This window comes from Tauraco erythrolophus, chromosome 24 (assembly GCF_009769465.1).
Source record: "Tauraco erythrolophus isolate bTauEry1 chromosome 24, bTauEry1.pri, whole genome shotgun sequence".
In the NCBI taxonomy this organism is placed as follows: domain Eukaryota; kingdom Metazoa; phylum Chordata; class Aves; order Musophagiformes; family Musophagidae; genus Tauraco; species Tauraco erythrolophus.
This window is the reverse complement of record NC_141488.1, coordinates 3,778,343-3,794,231: the sequence shown is the minus strand read 5'-3', so window position 1 is coordinate 3,794,231 and position 15,889 is coordinate 3,778,343. Positions and strand designations below refer to the sequence as shown.

At 50.3% G+C, this 15,889-nt stretch overlaps 1 protein-coding gene across 1 annotated transcript; it reads left to right on the top strand.

Annotated features, from left to right (window-relative positions):
* Positions 1 to 4,098: 4,098 nt before the first annotated feature.
* LOC104384742 (CCN family member 2-like) lies at positions 4,099 to 15,081 on the top strand. Its single transcript, XM_009993190.2, has 5 exons — positions 4,099 to 4,161; positions 9,151 to 9,364; positions 13,539 to 13,790; positions 14,220 to 14,428; positions 14,641 to 15,081. The coding sequence occupies exons 1-5, from the start codon at positions 4,099 to 4,101 to the stop codon at positions 14,950 to 14,952; spliced, it is 1,050 nt and encodes a 349-aa protein (XP_009991492.2). The 3' UTR covers positions 14,953 to 15,081.
* The last annotated feature ends 808 nt before the right edge of the window (positions 15,082 to 15,889 follow it).

The window sequence follows — 15,889 nt, the reverse complement described above, 5'->3', positions numbered from 1 at the left end:
GGTAACGTTTCCCACCCAGATTGGAGTCAGATACGCTGCAGCATTTAGCCTTTCCTGAGCTTTGGTGCTGCCTTTTTCTGACACTTTCTCTTAACAATTTACAGCAACTAACGTTGTGATACGACTGGTGCATGTGGAGCAACGGAGATGGGGACCGTCAGAAGTCAGAAGGAGCTTTGCTTCTTCTCCACTGATGATAAAGAGAGCCTAGAGAGATTAGGCTTCTAATGTAGATGCCTTAATTAAGTCCCTAAGGATTAGATGGCATGAATCTGACCCCAAATGTCCCTCTAGGCAGACGCTGAATTAGCACTGAACTTGAACTGGAACATGGGTCTGGAAGAGACCATCTCAGCCGTTAAGTCTCTGGGAAGCATGTTTAGCCCAAAAGCATTCAGACACTGCTCACCTGTCCTACCCCAAGGCACACCGACCTGCAGGACTCCTTCCCAACCCTGCAGCAAACTTACAGCCTTGATAGACACCGATGGGTTTTGTTCTTTTATTAGTAATATACCACAGATGGAGAAATCAACAGTGTCACTTATGTCTTGCAGCCTTGTATCATCAGGGAAAAGGCTGTGTGAAAATGCCCAGCCAATCTTAAGAATTGCATTGTATCCTCAAACTACAGAAGAAGGCAAAAAGCAGGGGACAGGACTTCTTCATGGCCCCAAATCCAGCAACCAGTTTAGCTGGAGCATGTGAGCAGTTTGCATCAAGCAGGCATCTATAGTTGGGTAATGAACAATGACATGGAATTCCCTGTGTTTCAGACCATCCAGCTAGATGAACCCCACCATCTCTGCTGGGCCCAATTTACGTTTGATATAATTTCAGTGAGTTAAGAGTGCCAAATTAGAGTGATTGCCTGTGATCCACTCCAAAAGTCCCTTTTGCTAAGACTGGCCAGCTGTGAGAATGGAAACCTTCCCATAAGGAGCAGTCCTGAGAGCCACCAGCGTGTCCCGTGGACGACTGAGCAGCTCTGAGACACGGGACAGCTTTGAAATAATTGAGGACTGGGTGAGCATGATTCCCCTTACCGTGCTGCTTGTACCACCACATTTTTGTTTTGGCTTCTGAGGGCAGAGTGCCACTGGAAGAGGTCACACTGAGCCAAAAAACTCTGTGTATGCTTGCCTTAATTTTATTCTTTAGCCTTACATGATTTTTAGCAATTATCTAAATGTCTTCTCTTTTTAATTACTATAAATTCAGGAAAGCCACTGGTGGAGGGTGGTGAGTGAACCCAGAAGAACATAACGAGGTGAATTAAACACCCACTATTCTTTGCTCGGGGGAGATTTTAAGCAGGGTTGACATCTTTATCCCTTCACTTGAGGCAGCTCAGGCAAAAAGAAGAGACACAAATTGATGTTAACTTGGGTGTTTCCTCCCTTTGATCATTCTGAATCACTCAACCTTCATGTTCTTCTCTTGCTTCATGGCACACGGCATGTCCAGTGGGGTGAACAGTTCAGCTGCTAGCCTTAAGGGTAGTTTTGTTTGTCCCAGTGCCCTAAGAAAACCTTGGACCATGAGCGTAGGGAGCTCTCAAAAGCCAGAGATCTCCACCTAATGCTTGTCCTTCACGTCCTGCTGCTCCTCTACTTTTTTTCAGCTTTTGGTAAAAAGATGCCTTTGTGGTAGAGTTACCCTGGGCACCGAGAGGCAAAGTGGGCTCCTCTGTCCCCGGAAACCCTCATGTGGAGAGCTTGGTGCTGCTCCTGGCACTCTGCAGTGAAGATACTGGTGCAAGACGTTGGTTCTGGAGCTAGAGTGGATCCAGGTGCCCGTCTCTGGGCAAGGCAGGGCTGGCCGTGGCAGAGCTGAAGTGGCCTGAAGGACAAGTGAGTTTGCAACCCGGTACGTTTGACTTATGCTACTGTTCTGGGAAGATGAAAGCATTCAGGTGGATGGTGATGAGCAGCTTGGTAAGGATGTTTTGTAATCGAATTATTCTTCATTTTTGTTGTAGGTTGAAAACTTAATCAGCCATCATGATGCTGGTTTAGTGCCAAATATTCCCCACGAAACTCTTGACAGGTGAGTGAGCATTGTGATTTTGGTTGAACAGTTCATTTGAGGTGACGCAGCAGGTTAAAAGAAATTCTGAGAGCAGAATTTGGAAGATCATGGCTCAAGGTGCAACTGTGGCTTCTTGGACAAGGAGCACTATATGAAGGGAGCCACACGTTAAGCACCGTCCTCCAAAAAGGCACAAATATATAACCCCTTCAGATGCCCCTTATGGCTCCCGATTCTGCTGTGGTTTATATTCTTGCTGTGTGAGAAGATGAGAACTGAGGTGTGTAGCACTTTATCCCTGTCTTATTTACGAGCAGTGGGAGAACGTCCTGTGAAATGTGAGCAGCTAATTTTAGGCGACAACATAGCTTAAGGTGCCAAACCTTCCAAAAGAGGAAGGAATGTGTATCCAGCCAGACTGCCTTTAGCTCCGAGCTGCTCTAGGGCACTGGGTGTTTATGCCACCTCCAGTACATGAAATCTTTTGTGTGGAGACATAATCCTTTGTTGTGACATTAGTTAGAGGTAGCTGTTACGGAAATGATTGTGAAATCCCTCGGTTAATGGAAGAGGAGAAGAAGGAGGTGCACTGAGGTGGTTTGCACTGTGCTAATGCTCTGCAGCCCCGAATCCCAAAGGGCTTTCCAAGTGCTAATTAATTAAGAGCTGGAGTTGTCTGTTTTCAGCAGTGGACAAACAGTGGCACAGGGCGTGTGGAGGCTGATCTGGTGTTGCACAGAGACCCAAAAGGACCTGAGTAAAACGCAGGGCTTGATTCCCACCTAAGATGCCCCACACTTGGAGGCAGGAAGGAGGGAGACTGAATTTAAATGACCCACTACACACTCCCTATATTTTTCTTCATCTTCTGTCCTGCTTCCCAGCACACTCTGCTGTGGTGTGGTAGGGACTGTATGGCACAGCGCCTACTGGATATGCTCCTGCCCTCTGCTTTATGTTGGCCCAAAGTTCAGTACAGAGATCTTGCACTGCTTCTACCCTGGAAAGGTCCCTGACTCAAAGACACGGCTCCATCTTTTTAAGGCCACCTGATGTGTGGCACACCTGATGTGTGGCACAGAGGATTCCTGTCTGGCACCCAACCTGCTCTGTCACACCCCAGGCCAGTGAGGACTAAGAGTGCCCTCTGCTGCACTCTTCCTCCTCATCATTCCATGGCAGCATTCTTCTTGCTGTTTGGGAATAAACAAAACAACTCTTTTAATACACAAAAAAACTCTTTCATATTCTAAAGATCTTTTTGTGCAGGCTGTGCAGAAGCCTGGTTCTGTATTTCAGCAGCAAACAGGAAATATCATGCCCTGAGATAAAAACGTGCCATATCCTGCATAAATCCTGAGGATCAAATAAAGAACTATAGGGAACTGCTGTCCTTTATCGATAACCTTCACCTCGTAGCTTTTTATTGCCTTGTAAAACAAGCAGCTCCTCGTTGCAGGAGTTCAGGCAACAGTTTTTCTAGTTATGAAACTTTCGTTTCTTGGAGCTGGCAGCACCGAGCACTGGTGATGCCCGGTCAGTTACGGTCCCTAATTGCACCCAGCAGCCCTGAACTTTCCATCTCTCTCTCCTGTTTGAAGGAAAAACATTGAGCACCACAAAGCTCTGCTTATTCAAGTCCTCAGCTCTTGCAGCCAAAAAGGAATGGATGTAAGTCAGAAAGGCAGGGGGGGTTATGTCAAGAAACTGTCTTGGGCTTCATACTTCTGGGGTTAAAAAGAGGAAAAATGAAAAAATAATAATCCTGCCTTTACTGGGATTTGATTTACCCATGTGGAAAGGACCCAAGCTGCGCCGGCAGCCCCGTAACCACTGGGGCCACAGGAATCTGCTCATGTTCCCTGGAATTTGGACATTTTTTGTTGCACCCATTTGGGCTTGCTTTCCAGATTGTCACTCAAGTGCAGGGCACGCCCCCTCCGGGAGGCTATTTAAAGAGGAGCTGGCGTGCAACTTTCTCCAAAGAGAGAGGAGAAACTCCGAAGGAGGAGCGAGGAGCGAGTCAGTCGGCAGCAGCCTGAATCCCCTCCTTTCCCTTGACTCAGGATGTCTGGCAACTTGGGGACAGTGGCCCGGACTCTGTTCCTCCTCCTCCTGGCACCTGGCTGGGTACGTATGGCGCTGCAGCGGCTCCGTTCGCTGGCCGGGCGATGCAGCTTCTTGCTTTGCTGCATGCGAATGCTTTAGGCTGAGTAACTTCCCAGCTGCCACCTGCCTCCCCAGGTTTCCGAGAGAAGGCTGGCGGTGCAAACGCGCTCTGTGAGTAAATCACGCTCGGAGCTGCGCCGCGCGTTAACGCCTGTCATCCACGGATCTCAAAGCTCTTGGCAAATGGGAATGGATTGCGTTTCACTCCACTCTGGTGAGCTAGAAGCCAGCCCTGGTTTACAAGGGGGAGGAAGAGAACAGAGAGAGGTGAAGTCACGGAGTTTATGTCACTGCAAGGAATAAAAATCTCATGTCCCTGTTCCTTAACATCACCATCCTTCCCCAGCTGCCACTGAATCCACCCCTGTGTTCCCAAAAACAGTGATCCCGAGGGGAAAATTAGACTGCAGCCTCTCCAGAGCAGGATTTGTGCCTGTTTTAGTGTTGATACAAGTGCTTGACAAAGGAGCTGATTGTGTGTGCTATCACAGTGCCGGTAGTGGCAGGAACATCACTGCAGTCATTCATGTATCTAAATTGCAGCAGGTGCCTTTTGAATCCATGAAGAAATCAGGTTCTCGGAGCCGCTGCGCCTTGCACGGCCTGTTGTGCTGATAGATGTGATAAACTTCTGGTTGATAAGTTCTGTCCCATTGCTCCTGGCAGCACCCAGCATGTGCCAGCCCCTTTCCTGCCAGGAAAGGTGTCCTGTGTGCCTAACACTGCTGCGATCTAGGGGTAATTTCTGTGATTTGGGATGTTCTTGATTCTTGCACTGACCCAGCTTTGGCAGCGTCATATTGGTGATCACAGAAATGGTAGTGGTGAATCCCACCGCTGTGATGCTTTGTTAGTACTGATGTCATTTTCCCTAAACCTGCCACTGCCTTGGAAATGGGACTTTTGACTTTCTTTGAGCTCTGAGAGGGATATTTAGTGAAGTGAGCAAGGAAACGAAAGCTGTTACTCCCGAATCTGCCTCCTGTGTTGTTCAGAGGTGAGAATAGAACCAGGATTGCTGGGAATCACGTTTAGCTCTGCCAGGCTCAGCCTGAGCAAGTCTCTGTGCCTCTGCCCCCCTCTCCGTGAAATGGGGGTAGTGGTTCTTGTCTTTTCTAACAGGCTGCTGCAGTGTGCTGCAGGAACCTCGGGAAGGTGCCTGGAGAGCCTGTGTTGGAGGGAGAGCAGGAATTATCCATGATAATTCAGCGTTTGATGTATGTGAATCGCTGTGTTTTGGCTGCTTTATCTACTGATGGTCTTGGAGCATGAAAGTGAACCAGTTCCGTGTTTCTTATATTACTTCTACCTCACAGCGTTAACCCCCCGGCTCCCAAAGCACTTTGTGAACAGCTAGCTCAGCTTCCAGACGCTCCTTTCCCAGCCCTTTGAATGCAGCCGTGAGCCCAAACGCATTTTTAAAATCCTCTTTGACTTGGCCCTCTTGGCTGGTTCCCTGGGCTTGCGTGGACATTGATCAGGAATGAGAAGTTCTGACGATGCCACAGAACTGCTGCCATGGTGTCAGCTTGTGTCCCCCAACTTATGCCTTCCTGAGGGTGTGGAAGGAAGAGATTTTATGTGAATATGAAGCAGGAAGAGTGTTCTCACTTTGTCTTTCCCCCCAGGTAACTGGGTTCGGTGCTGGCAGTTGGGAGGAAGCTTGTTCTGGCTTGTCAGCGGAGCAGATGGGACCTGGGAGTCAGTGGTGGAGAACATGTATGGAGCACAGGCAAGGGAATCCTCTAGTCAGACTGTTTTTACTCCGGTTGTGGCTTGGCCATCGCTCAGGGCTCTGGGAGCAGCAGATTCACACATGGTATTTGTGATCAATATGAGAACTGCCAGCGAAGCCATGAGCAGGGAGAGCTGATGTGCCAGGCTTTGGCACTTTCTGAAATCCATAGCCTTGATCTCTAACACTGGTTCTGTTCTGCTGCTCTCAAAGTTCACAGAAACACACCGCCAACCTCAGCAGAAACAAGGTCAAGGCTGTAGTGAACTTGAAGTTAGGATCTTGCTCAGTGGAGATAAAAGGGTAATTTTGGGGGCAGACCCTTCTGCAGAGGGAAAGAAAATTACATGTTCTCTAAGTTGAATCCCTCTCCACTCGGGTTGGTGGCATGTTATGTGGAAATGCTGATCTTTGTGGTATGTAGCCCAGCCCTGGACGCAAGTCCTTGCGGTTCTTTGGGACATTTTGGGCGGTTTCCACACTATATTGAAACAACTCCTAGCAGCAGTCCTTGAAAATAATGCAGGGTGGAGGGTGCTCCATGTAAATCCAGCATAATCCATTATTTAGCTTGTTTGAAATTGCCGTGAGAGCAAATTAAGTAATGGAGAACTCTAGGAACTTGGTTCAACGTTGACTTTCTACCAGCTGTTCCCAACTCGAGAAGTTCCCCTCTCCAGCCAGTTACTCAGGGCTCACTGCTGAGTGTTCATGAGCCAAAAGAGATTTCGGCTCATCCTTCTCCTCTCTTGGGCCCGGGACAGGAGCAGGAATTATAAATAGCACGAGCTGACTTTGCTCAGTAATAAAACAAGCAAACAGGAGCCCCAACACACCCTGGGGCCAGGTGGACTGGGTGATGAAGAGAGGCATGTCTGAGCTGACCGATCAGAAAATCTCGGAGTATTGAAGAAGAGCCCTGCAAACATGGATGAATTGGGGCTTTTAAGCCGTGCTCGTGCTCACGGCTCGGGGAATGAGGCACCCAGGAGGTCTCTGACACATGGGGGATCTGCATCCAGGTGTTCTTGTGCTGAAAAGCAGCTGTAACATCATGAGGAAGTGAAGCTGATTGTAAACAGAAGGTAAAACAAAGTGGTTTAGTTTCTTTGGGTGAGTTATTAAAGGAAATAAACAGCACCAACAATGATTAATGGAGGCAAGAAATAAAAGTCGGTTGGGGTTAATTCCGTTGCGTTCTCTGTTATCCTGACAGAGGTTGTTTGGGTTTGTTTTTCAGTAGGAGAGCTATTTTGAGAGCGTTTCTTTATTTGGCCTGTGGCTGACACTGCATTGGAAAATGCTTGTTGTCATTATATATTTTTTTTTAAGTGCATGGATCACATCTTAATATAGGTCCTGTCTTAGGAATGCTTTGCCTCTTTTATGAGCTCACGTACCCCCCACGCGCTCATCCATGGTTGAGTAACACGTCCTTTTGGCAGCCGCAGCGGCTGCATACATGAAAAACAGTAAGAAAGCATTTCTGTATTTTTAGAGTCTTTTAATGCACTTCAGCAGTCGGGAAGAGATCCCTGGGACATGCCAGCTCCCAGCCAGCGGCTCCGGAACGGCCGTCAGAACAGCTGTGCTACAGGCAGGAGAGGCTCGTTTCCAAAACGCTAGGAGTTTTCAAGGAGAATTACGCGGATTCCTGCTGAGCAGAGCAAGGCTCTGGGAGGATTTGGGAGTTAAGATTTAGCCTGATCCCTGTCCCACACCGTACCGTGCTGGTTGTTACAGAAGTACAAAGCAGTTGGCATCTTCTGACCCCGTGTGAGCTCAAGTCAGAGCAGCTGTTTTGAGCTACAGTCAAAACAGCTGGAAAAGTTTCTCTACTGTTATTGGTGACAAACACAATATCCAAGGAAGCTGTTTCACAAGCGAGGGCTGGATGGGATGTAACAAGTGCAAACAGAGCTGTAGCAAGATATTTTTTTGGCCTCTGTTCCAGGCATTCCCCCCTTCCCACCTGCCCCTAGGCTCTTTCCAGCTGCTGCAGCCCCTCTCCCTGGGTGGCAATGGCCAGGTCTGGCAGCGGAGCTGCGACGGATCTGCCTTTCCTCTTCTTCCCACCCTGGCTGCAGCTCTGAGCGCAGATGCGTGTGTTGTGCAGGAGCTCACGGCAATTCAGGATCCCAAAACGTTTTTCTGGTATCACCTTCCGTGGGAGGGTTGTGTCAGCCCCTTGGCAGCAGCTGCCCCCGGGGCTGGGAGCTGCCCTGCAGATTGGAGCTGTGCTCTCACATCCCTCTGAACTACCTGGGGAATTTTAGGGAGCAGAAGCTGAACAGAAAACCAGGCTAGAGTTGGCACACTGATGTTTCTGAGGATTTTTCCCAGTCGTGGTTTACATCTTGCCCAAAGCTGGGCACATCCAGAGCTGCGGCTGATGTATCCGCTCCATCAGGTTGTCCAAGCTGATTCAGGACAAGGATGCCCCAGACTGAGTTGTTGGAGTGTTTGAAGCATCCTGGGTTTTTTGGAGAAGGTAACCCTCCTTCAGACATAGCCTGGTCCTTGTTTAGCACCTGAAGTGGCATAAAAGCCAAGGGTGGGTTTCGAGAGGTGGCCAGCTCTTCTAAAATGCTTCCAAGTGGGGCAGCTGTAGATTCACAAGGTCCTGAGGAAGGTTGGTCATGCTGCATTCCTGGAAAGGGGAGAGGGAACATCTCTGGGAATAACAAAGAAAGCATGAGATCCAAGGGACAAAACGAGACTCAGGAGCTTTTGGGTCAGTTTTCAGTGCTGACTGACTTCAGGCAAGGCCTTTTGCTACGTGCCTCACTTTTTCCATCTTTGGACTGGGTCTACTGGTGCTGCTGCCGAGTGCTTTGATGTTTTCTCCTCAGCAGTGCTATGAAAGAGCTGGGGATTGCTTACTGTTAAGAATTACTGTTTTAGTGCTTCCAGGGAAGCAAAGGGCTGAGCTGCGCACGGGACTCCAAGCTGCTGCTTGTCCTGTTTGTTTTGGCCTTGCTTCCCAGAGGCATCTTTTTTTTTGGTTTCTCTTGAGCTCCAGATGAGTTAGGGATGAGGAAATGACTGGTCTCGCGAGTCCTCGGGAGCTGCACGCCCATCCTCTGCAGGAGGGCTCTCCGGTGGAGGGCGGTTGGTCTTCCGTCCTCTTAATGGGTTGTCTGTGCTTGAAGCAGAATCGTGTTTTTCATTTCTTGCAGGAGACTCATTCTCTCCATGGCTTGTCTGCCCTCCAGGTAGAACCGCAGGCCTGCACCTATCCATGCCAGTGTCCCTCCCAGCCCCTGCAGTGCCCCGCTGGCACCAGCCACGTGTTGGATGCCTGCGGTTGCTGCAAGGTGTGTGCCAGGCAGCTTGGCGAGCTCTGTTCCCTGCAGAAACCCTGTGATCATCACAAGGGACTCTACTGCGACTTCTCCAAAATCCACAGAGGCAGCGGGATCTGCTTAGGTGAGAGCTGTATGTTCTGTCATTGTGCGGTTTTCTTGTGGTCCCTTCAGCCCTCTGCCTGCAGACCTCCCAGAAAACCCAGGAAACACCCTCAGGATCTCCTGCAGCACTCGGAGCTTCATCCAGCATCGCGCTGTCAGATCTGGGCCAGCCCTGCGAGCCAGCGGGTGCGCTGATACCGACACATACGCAACCTCCTTCCTCCTGCCATGAAGGATGTTTCCAAAGGCACGAGTCGGGGTTTGGGACTCTCCTTTGTTCCCGTGACATTGTTAGGAGACATCCTCCAGCCCTGTAGTGCCTGTGGGTAAATATCAGCAATCTGGACTTTTATTGGAAAGTACAGTTGCTTGGAAAATCTCACCCCAAATCTCACCACCTTGCACTGGAGTGCACTCGGCCGTTTGCACGCAAGAGGCGTACCGGCTTTCTGGCTTTAGCATGTGGGTGGGGAGGGCTGAACAGCTCTTGCAAAACAGTGTGTGTGTAGAACATGAGTTACTGTGCCAGGGAAATACAAATGCAGACCTGTTTTCTCTCCTGGTGCCTCTTTTCAGCCAGAAAAGAGAATTTTTTTTTTGTTTAGTTTTGTTCAGTAGCTATTTTTAAAGCATGCAAAACTATTTTGGTGCAGAGGGAAAAAAAAAAGTTTTTCCCCAATCTCCTGTCTCCTAAAAACAAGACTCCTCTGCCCCTGTCTCTGCCAGGACCTGACCATTTTTTTAATTGAAGCTTTTCAAAGGATTCAGGAAGACACGAGGGCTGGAACGCTGATGTGAACGCTTTGGGAAGCGTTCAGCCACTGCACGGGGCATCTCTGGCAGCGCTCCGGCAGCCGTGCCATGCACACCGACCTGAGACAGGGCATTGGGTGTTCGGGGTGGAACGGTGCTGTTTTGCAGTGCCAGCATCACATACAAATATTTTTTTACTCTAAAAAATGAATTTAACTTGTAGAAGGTGTTTTCTCTTTTGAGAAGTTTTTATAAGTTATTCGTTTAATTTTCCTTCCTCAGTTATTGTGATCTTTAGAAGCCACATGAGCTTCCTGGTCCTTTCTGTAGGCATTGATACTCCTAAAAGCTGGCGATTGGAGCTTAATAAGGTAAACGTAGGCGGAGTAACATCCAGTGGGTGTAAGCTGTAAACTGCTTCATTAAGACTGGAAATGAGGTATGGTTTTGTAGAGTAAAGGTGGCTGAATCACTGGAACAATTTACTCAGGAGTGTGGAGGAGTCTCCATCTCGAAGACTTCACATGAATCATAGAATCATAGAACAGTTTGAGTTGGAAGGGACCTCTAAGATCATCCAGTTCCAACCCCCCTGCCATGGGCAGGGACGCCTTCCACTACATCAGGTTGCTCAAAGCCTCATCCAGCCTGGCCTTGAACACTTCCAGGGATGGGGCAGCCACAGCTTCTCTGGGCAACCTGTTCCAGTGTCTCAGCACCATCAGAGGGAAGAATTTCTTCCTTAGATCTCATCAAAATCTTCCCTCTTTCCATTTAAAGCATTGCCCCTTGTCCTATCAAGAAAACTGAAGATCTTTCTTTAGAAAGTGCTACGTATTCACCATGACGTATGAGTTTGTTGCAAAGATTTTGGAGTGACAGACCCAGATCCCTGCTGTGTAGAAAATCAGACTCAAAGACCACAACTGTCCTTCCTGCCTTTAAATGAGAAATCAAGATTTTCTTGGCAAAAATCCCAGATGAAGATAGACCAGGATGTCTCCCTAAATTGGGCTGAGGATGTGGGACATAAATGTCCTTGGGTGACATTTTTGTGGTGTCCACGCCGATCTCCTGGAAGATGGGGGATTTTGGAGGCAGTGAAGGGAGCTGAAGGTGGAGTCATGAATTGAGTGAAGGGAAAGATCAGAGTTTGTGAATAGAGAAGAGAGGACTTACAGGTATCCGGATCAGACAGATGTGATGGGAGCAGAGAGGTGTCATGGGAGAAGCTTCTAGGTTGGGGACCAGCCCGAAGGCCATATCAGAAGAGACAGGAAGGGAACCACCAGAGTGAAAATCGCTGTGTATTTGTTTAATGTTATCACAGCATGTAGAACTTCATGCATTGAAGAGGAATTAATCCCTCCCTGCAGAGACTTGGAGTATCAGAAAGGTAGAGACGATCCTGTAGTAACTCTAGAGTAGGAGAGCCTGAGGGTGGTCGGGTGGCCTGGGTGGGTGCAGGGAGCTGGCAGAGCCGTGGCTCGCTTGAGCTCTGCCATATTCCCTGCAGAAAAGGGCAAAAGTCTCCTTGGCTGGACTGGGTGTTTGGAGGCGGGAGGCAGCAGCGGTGCCAAGCGGAGCTGGTAAATAAAGAGCCCTCTCACTCCGCTGGCGCAATCCGTTTTGGTGCTTTAATTGGATCAGGTCAACGGGAAAGTGAGGTCATTGTAGGGTAATGAAGGGCATGACAAAACGAGTGAGTTTTGGGAACATAACAAACCCCCCGAGCAGGCTGCTGTTCCTAGGGAGGGGAGGAATGCTGCTGAGGGAACAGCACGATCAGTTCATGGAGAAGGGAGAGGGCTCAGGCTAAAAAACGGTGAAAGGATTTAAAAATAAGTATGAATGGTTGTGTAGAGGGAAAGCGGATGGCTTCCACTCTGATGGAAAAAGTGAGGAGTTCGAAACTTCTAAGTAGGAGCACAGGGAGTATTTTTATACCAATGGCATTGGAAAGAGTTGCAAGTTGAGATCCAGCTCTGGTTAGAAACAAGGCATTAGGAGCCCGGAAGGATTTGTGTCCCCTCAAGGACTAGGTGGGATGGAAAGAGGCTCTCACTCCTTGTTTGGTCCAAACACTTTCTGTCTGAGACAATGTTCCACGGGCGAGCAGGGCTAAGGGGAAAATAGATCAGGTTTCCTGGTAAGCCTCCGCAAGCAGCCAAGAATCCTTCGTTTTGGTAACTTCCCAATAGAGGTTTGCATGGAGTTTTTTTAGGTTTTTAAGGGTCAGGATTGCAGAAAGCAGCAGCTGACGAGAACTGTCCAAAAGCAGGATTTCTATCCTGTGAACAGCTCTGAGATTTCAACATTTCATTTCAGGCTGAAAGAAGAAAAAAATCTAAAACAAAGTCTCAAAACTTTCCACGGGTTATTCAGAATAAATAAAGTTTGGCTGCATCAAAACTTTCCACTTCCATTATATCAAAATGTTTCATCTTGATCTTTAGAATATCTACAATAATTACCCGCGGAAAATACTTCCCCCTATGGATACTGTCCAAGAAGTATTTTGGTTGAGCTATCGTAAGAGCATAAAGGAAATCTTTGATATCAGATTGAAATGCTTCAGTTGTTTCTCATTGAAAACATTCCTGACATTGATCTGTGCCTACAAAACTCTTCATCAAATACAAGTTTTCTGCTGGAAAACTTCCTCTGGAAAAAGTTTGGCTGATACAGACATAAGAACTTGTGAGCATCAGTTGCACCCGCGGACTGAGGATTGCTCCTGTGTGTCAGATATCGTTGCGTTTCCTTTTTAGCTCACTGAAGTTTTATTGGGAAGGAGTGAAGGACACGTAGGAGAGCTGGAGATGAGAGATCTGGAGATTGGAACACAGAGAAATAGAAAAAGTTGTGGCTGGAATGAAGAAGAGATTCACACAGTGCAGAGGGGCTGAAAAGGTCATAAACCCCCCAAAGTGTTATTTTCCTTTTGTAGGTACCTTTAGAGACATGGAGAACCAACTGCTCTTAGGAGAATGTTGCCGTTTGGTCTCCTAGGAGTAAGGAGGAGCAAAGCCCTGGCTCACGTGGCGAGTCAGGAACGCGTCTTGCACAACACCGCTGACCGGGCACTCTGAGCTGGCCAGCAAGACCTCCGACTGGAGAACGGGCTGTTGACAAGCTGTAAAGACAAAGTCCCACTTAGTAGCTCATCCAAGTGGAGAAGAGATTTTTCTAGAGAATTTTGGGAAGCCTGGCACGGCAGGAGCCAACTTCCAAAAATCCATGTCAGGAATAGCCTTGGGTCCAGGGAGCCAAATATTAAATATGGCAACTTCTGCTGCCTCCAGCACGGGGATGGCAGAGCAGGGGAGAATCTGGGCACTTGTCCCTCCTCAGGAGCCCTGTGACCCCCCGAGGCTGAGGCCGTGCTGCCACCCCCTGCCATCCACTCAAGCTTCTCCTCTTCCTCCTCCTTCCCACAGCTCACGAGGGTGCGACTTGTGACTTGCTGGGCAAGATCTACCACAACGGGGAGAGCTTCCAGCCCACCTGCAAGCTGCAGTGCATCTGCATGGACGGGGCCATCGGCTGCATCCCGCTCTGCTCCGACGACCTGCGCCTGCCGTCCCCCGAGTGCCCCAACCCGCGGCGGCTGAAGGTTCGCAATAAGTGCTGCGAAGAGTGGATCTGCGAGGAGGGCAGCGAGGAGAACCGCTTCGAAACAGCCATGGCCGGTGAGCGGTGGGCAGATGTGGCGGGGCCGGGAGCTGGTTGCCGGGGGATTGGGGTGGATCCAAACTGCCTGTGGATGGAGGCCCTACATCACGTCTCGTCTGGAACTGGTGGTGGCTGCTCACTTGGCGCACCGTGGCGTGGGCACCAAGTGTTGAGCTCCAGACCCGTTAAGATGAGACTTTAGTGATGCCGGGGGAGGCTCGTGCACCGTCCGATGTCACAGCAGGACCGGCTGGAGGGGCTGTGGTAGGAAAGGGCCCTACATTTGCCTGTGTTCTCCTCCTGCTGGGAGGCTGAGGAGCTCATGGGATGGATCAGACCTTTACTCCTGTCCCTGAAGAGTTAGACCAAATTGGGAGCAGCTGCGGAGCTGCCACTCTCCGTCCCAAGCCCTGAACCTTGCCTTGTGTCTCTTCCGCGTGATGCAGTTTTCAGGGAGGATCCAGCACAGAAGCCGGAGCTGAATAACCTGCAGGAGAACTGCTTGGTGCAGACCACCGAGTGGAGCGCTTGCTCCAAGAGCTGCGGCATGGGCATCTCTGCCCGAGTGACCAACGACAACCCCCAGTGCCGCCTGGAGAAGGAGACCCGGCTCTGCATGGTCCGACCCTGCAACTTCCCCATGGAGAAAACCAAGGTACTGAGTTTGCGGAGAGGGGGGACACGAGACCGTGAATGCCGGGGACAGCCTAGATTGGTACTGGTCAGGCGTGAGCCCATCTCACTGGTGTGCTCTGTGCTTCCGCTTTTTTTGTGTCCTGTTGCCCAGTGAAGGAGATGGGGCACAGACCCAGGTGGACCTTTTGTCTGATCGTCACATCCTTGTTAACCCGTCTGCTCTCTCTCTAGAACGGGAAGAAGTGTGTGCGGACCCCAAAACCACGCCAGAGCCTCCACTTCGAGTTCTCGGGCTGCACCAGCACCCGCTCCTACCGGCCCAAGTTCTGCGGCAGCTGCACGGACGGACGCTGCTGCACCCCGTACGTCACCAGCACCGTGGAGGTGGAGTTCCGCTGCCCCGAGGGGGACTTCTTCCAGCGGAAGATGATGTTCATCAAGATGTGCACCTGCCACTACGACTGCCCCCGAGACAATGACATCTTCCTGGCCACGTATCACAGGAGGATGATTGGAGACCACGTCAAGGCAGAGAGGCAGTAGCCCTCTCCGTGCCAGATCTACCAGGCCAAGGTGTCAAGAGGGCTCCGCAGCGCTTTCGTGGCTGTGTCCCAGGACAATGCAGCCTTTTCCCCCTCTGTGAGGGGCTGTGCTCTTCAGAACAGCACCGTTTGCCACTGGTGGTCCCGGTGGCCTTCCTAACAAGCCGAGGTGTGTGGGGGAACAGCCCCACCTGCTCCAGACTCCTGACCTTCACCCATGGTGGTGCAGAGGTCAGGGAAGGAACCAGAAACAGGCTTGAGCTGCAAACTTGATCCATGTTCTCACTGACCAGATGGGAGAGTGGATCAAAGCCGGGTGGCTCCAGCCTGTCTCCAGCTGAGAGCACAGTGGGTACCATTCCCTGTGGCCACTGCCCTGCCAAAGCCATGTGGCAAACCCAGAGCGTGAGTCCGGGGAAGCCCAGGAGCTAAAGCCGAGCTCCGCAGGCTGCTCTCCAGCAGAGCGGGGCTCTGCGGCGTGTTGGCGCAAAGCTTCTCGGTGAGGAGAGTGGTCCTGGCCCCTGCTGGGCTCCTGCTGAGCTTCTCCATTATTTTTGGCTAATTGGGTCCAACAAGTTCGCAGAAGCTCTGCCCCATCCTTGTGCCCACCTTTTCCGTCAGCAGCTTTGTTCCAGGTCAGTTTGCTCCGAGAGAGGCCGGATCATCCCCTGGGCTGTCATTTTTTCCCCATCGAATTCCTCTGAGCCTCGTGTGCCAGCAGGGGTGACGGCGAAGACAGGAAATAGGGAGTCACGTAGTGTCACTGCAGGTGGCGAAGCTGTGGCTCAGGGCCTCCTGCAGAAGATCTGAGCCCGGGAAGGGGTGTCTTGGCACAGGAAAGGATCCAGCCAGGCTGCGACTTTGCCTCCGGTGCCGGTGGGGCAGCGTTCCCAGGGCCTGTTCCAGACCCGAGGAACTCTTCCAGCGTGAAATGGGGG

Bases quoted from the DNA above. Each gene is read 5' to 3' on its own strand.
- LOC104384742 (XM_009993190.2), top strand. From the start codon at position 4,099: ATGTCTGGCAACTTGGGGACAGTGGCCCGGACTCTGTTCCTCCTCCTC. The intron at 9,365-13,538 runs GTGAGAGCTGTA...TCCTTCCCACAG, and splicing joins AGGCAGCGGGATCTGCTTAG to CTCACGAGGGTGCGACTTGT. The intron at 13,791-14,219 runs GTGAGCGGTGGG...CGCGTGATGCAG, and splicing joins CTTCGAAACAGCCATGGCCG to TTTTCAGGGAGGATCCAGCA.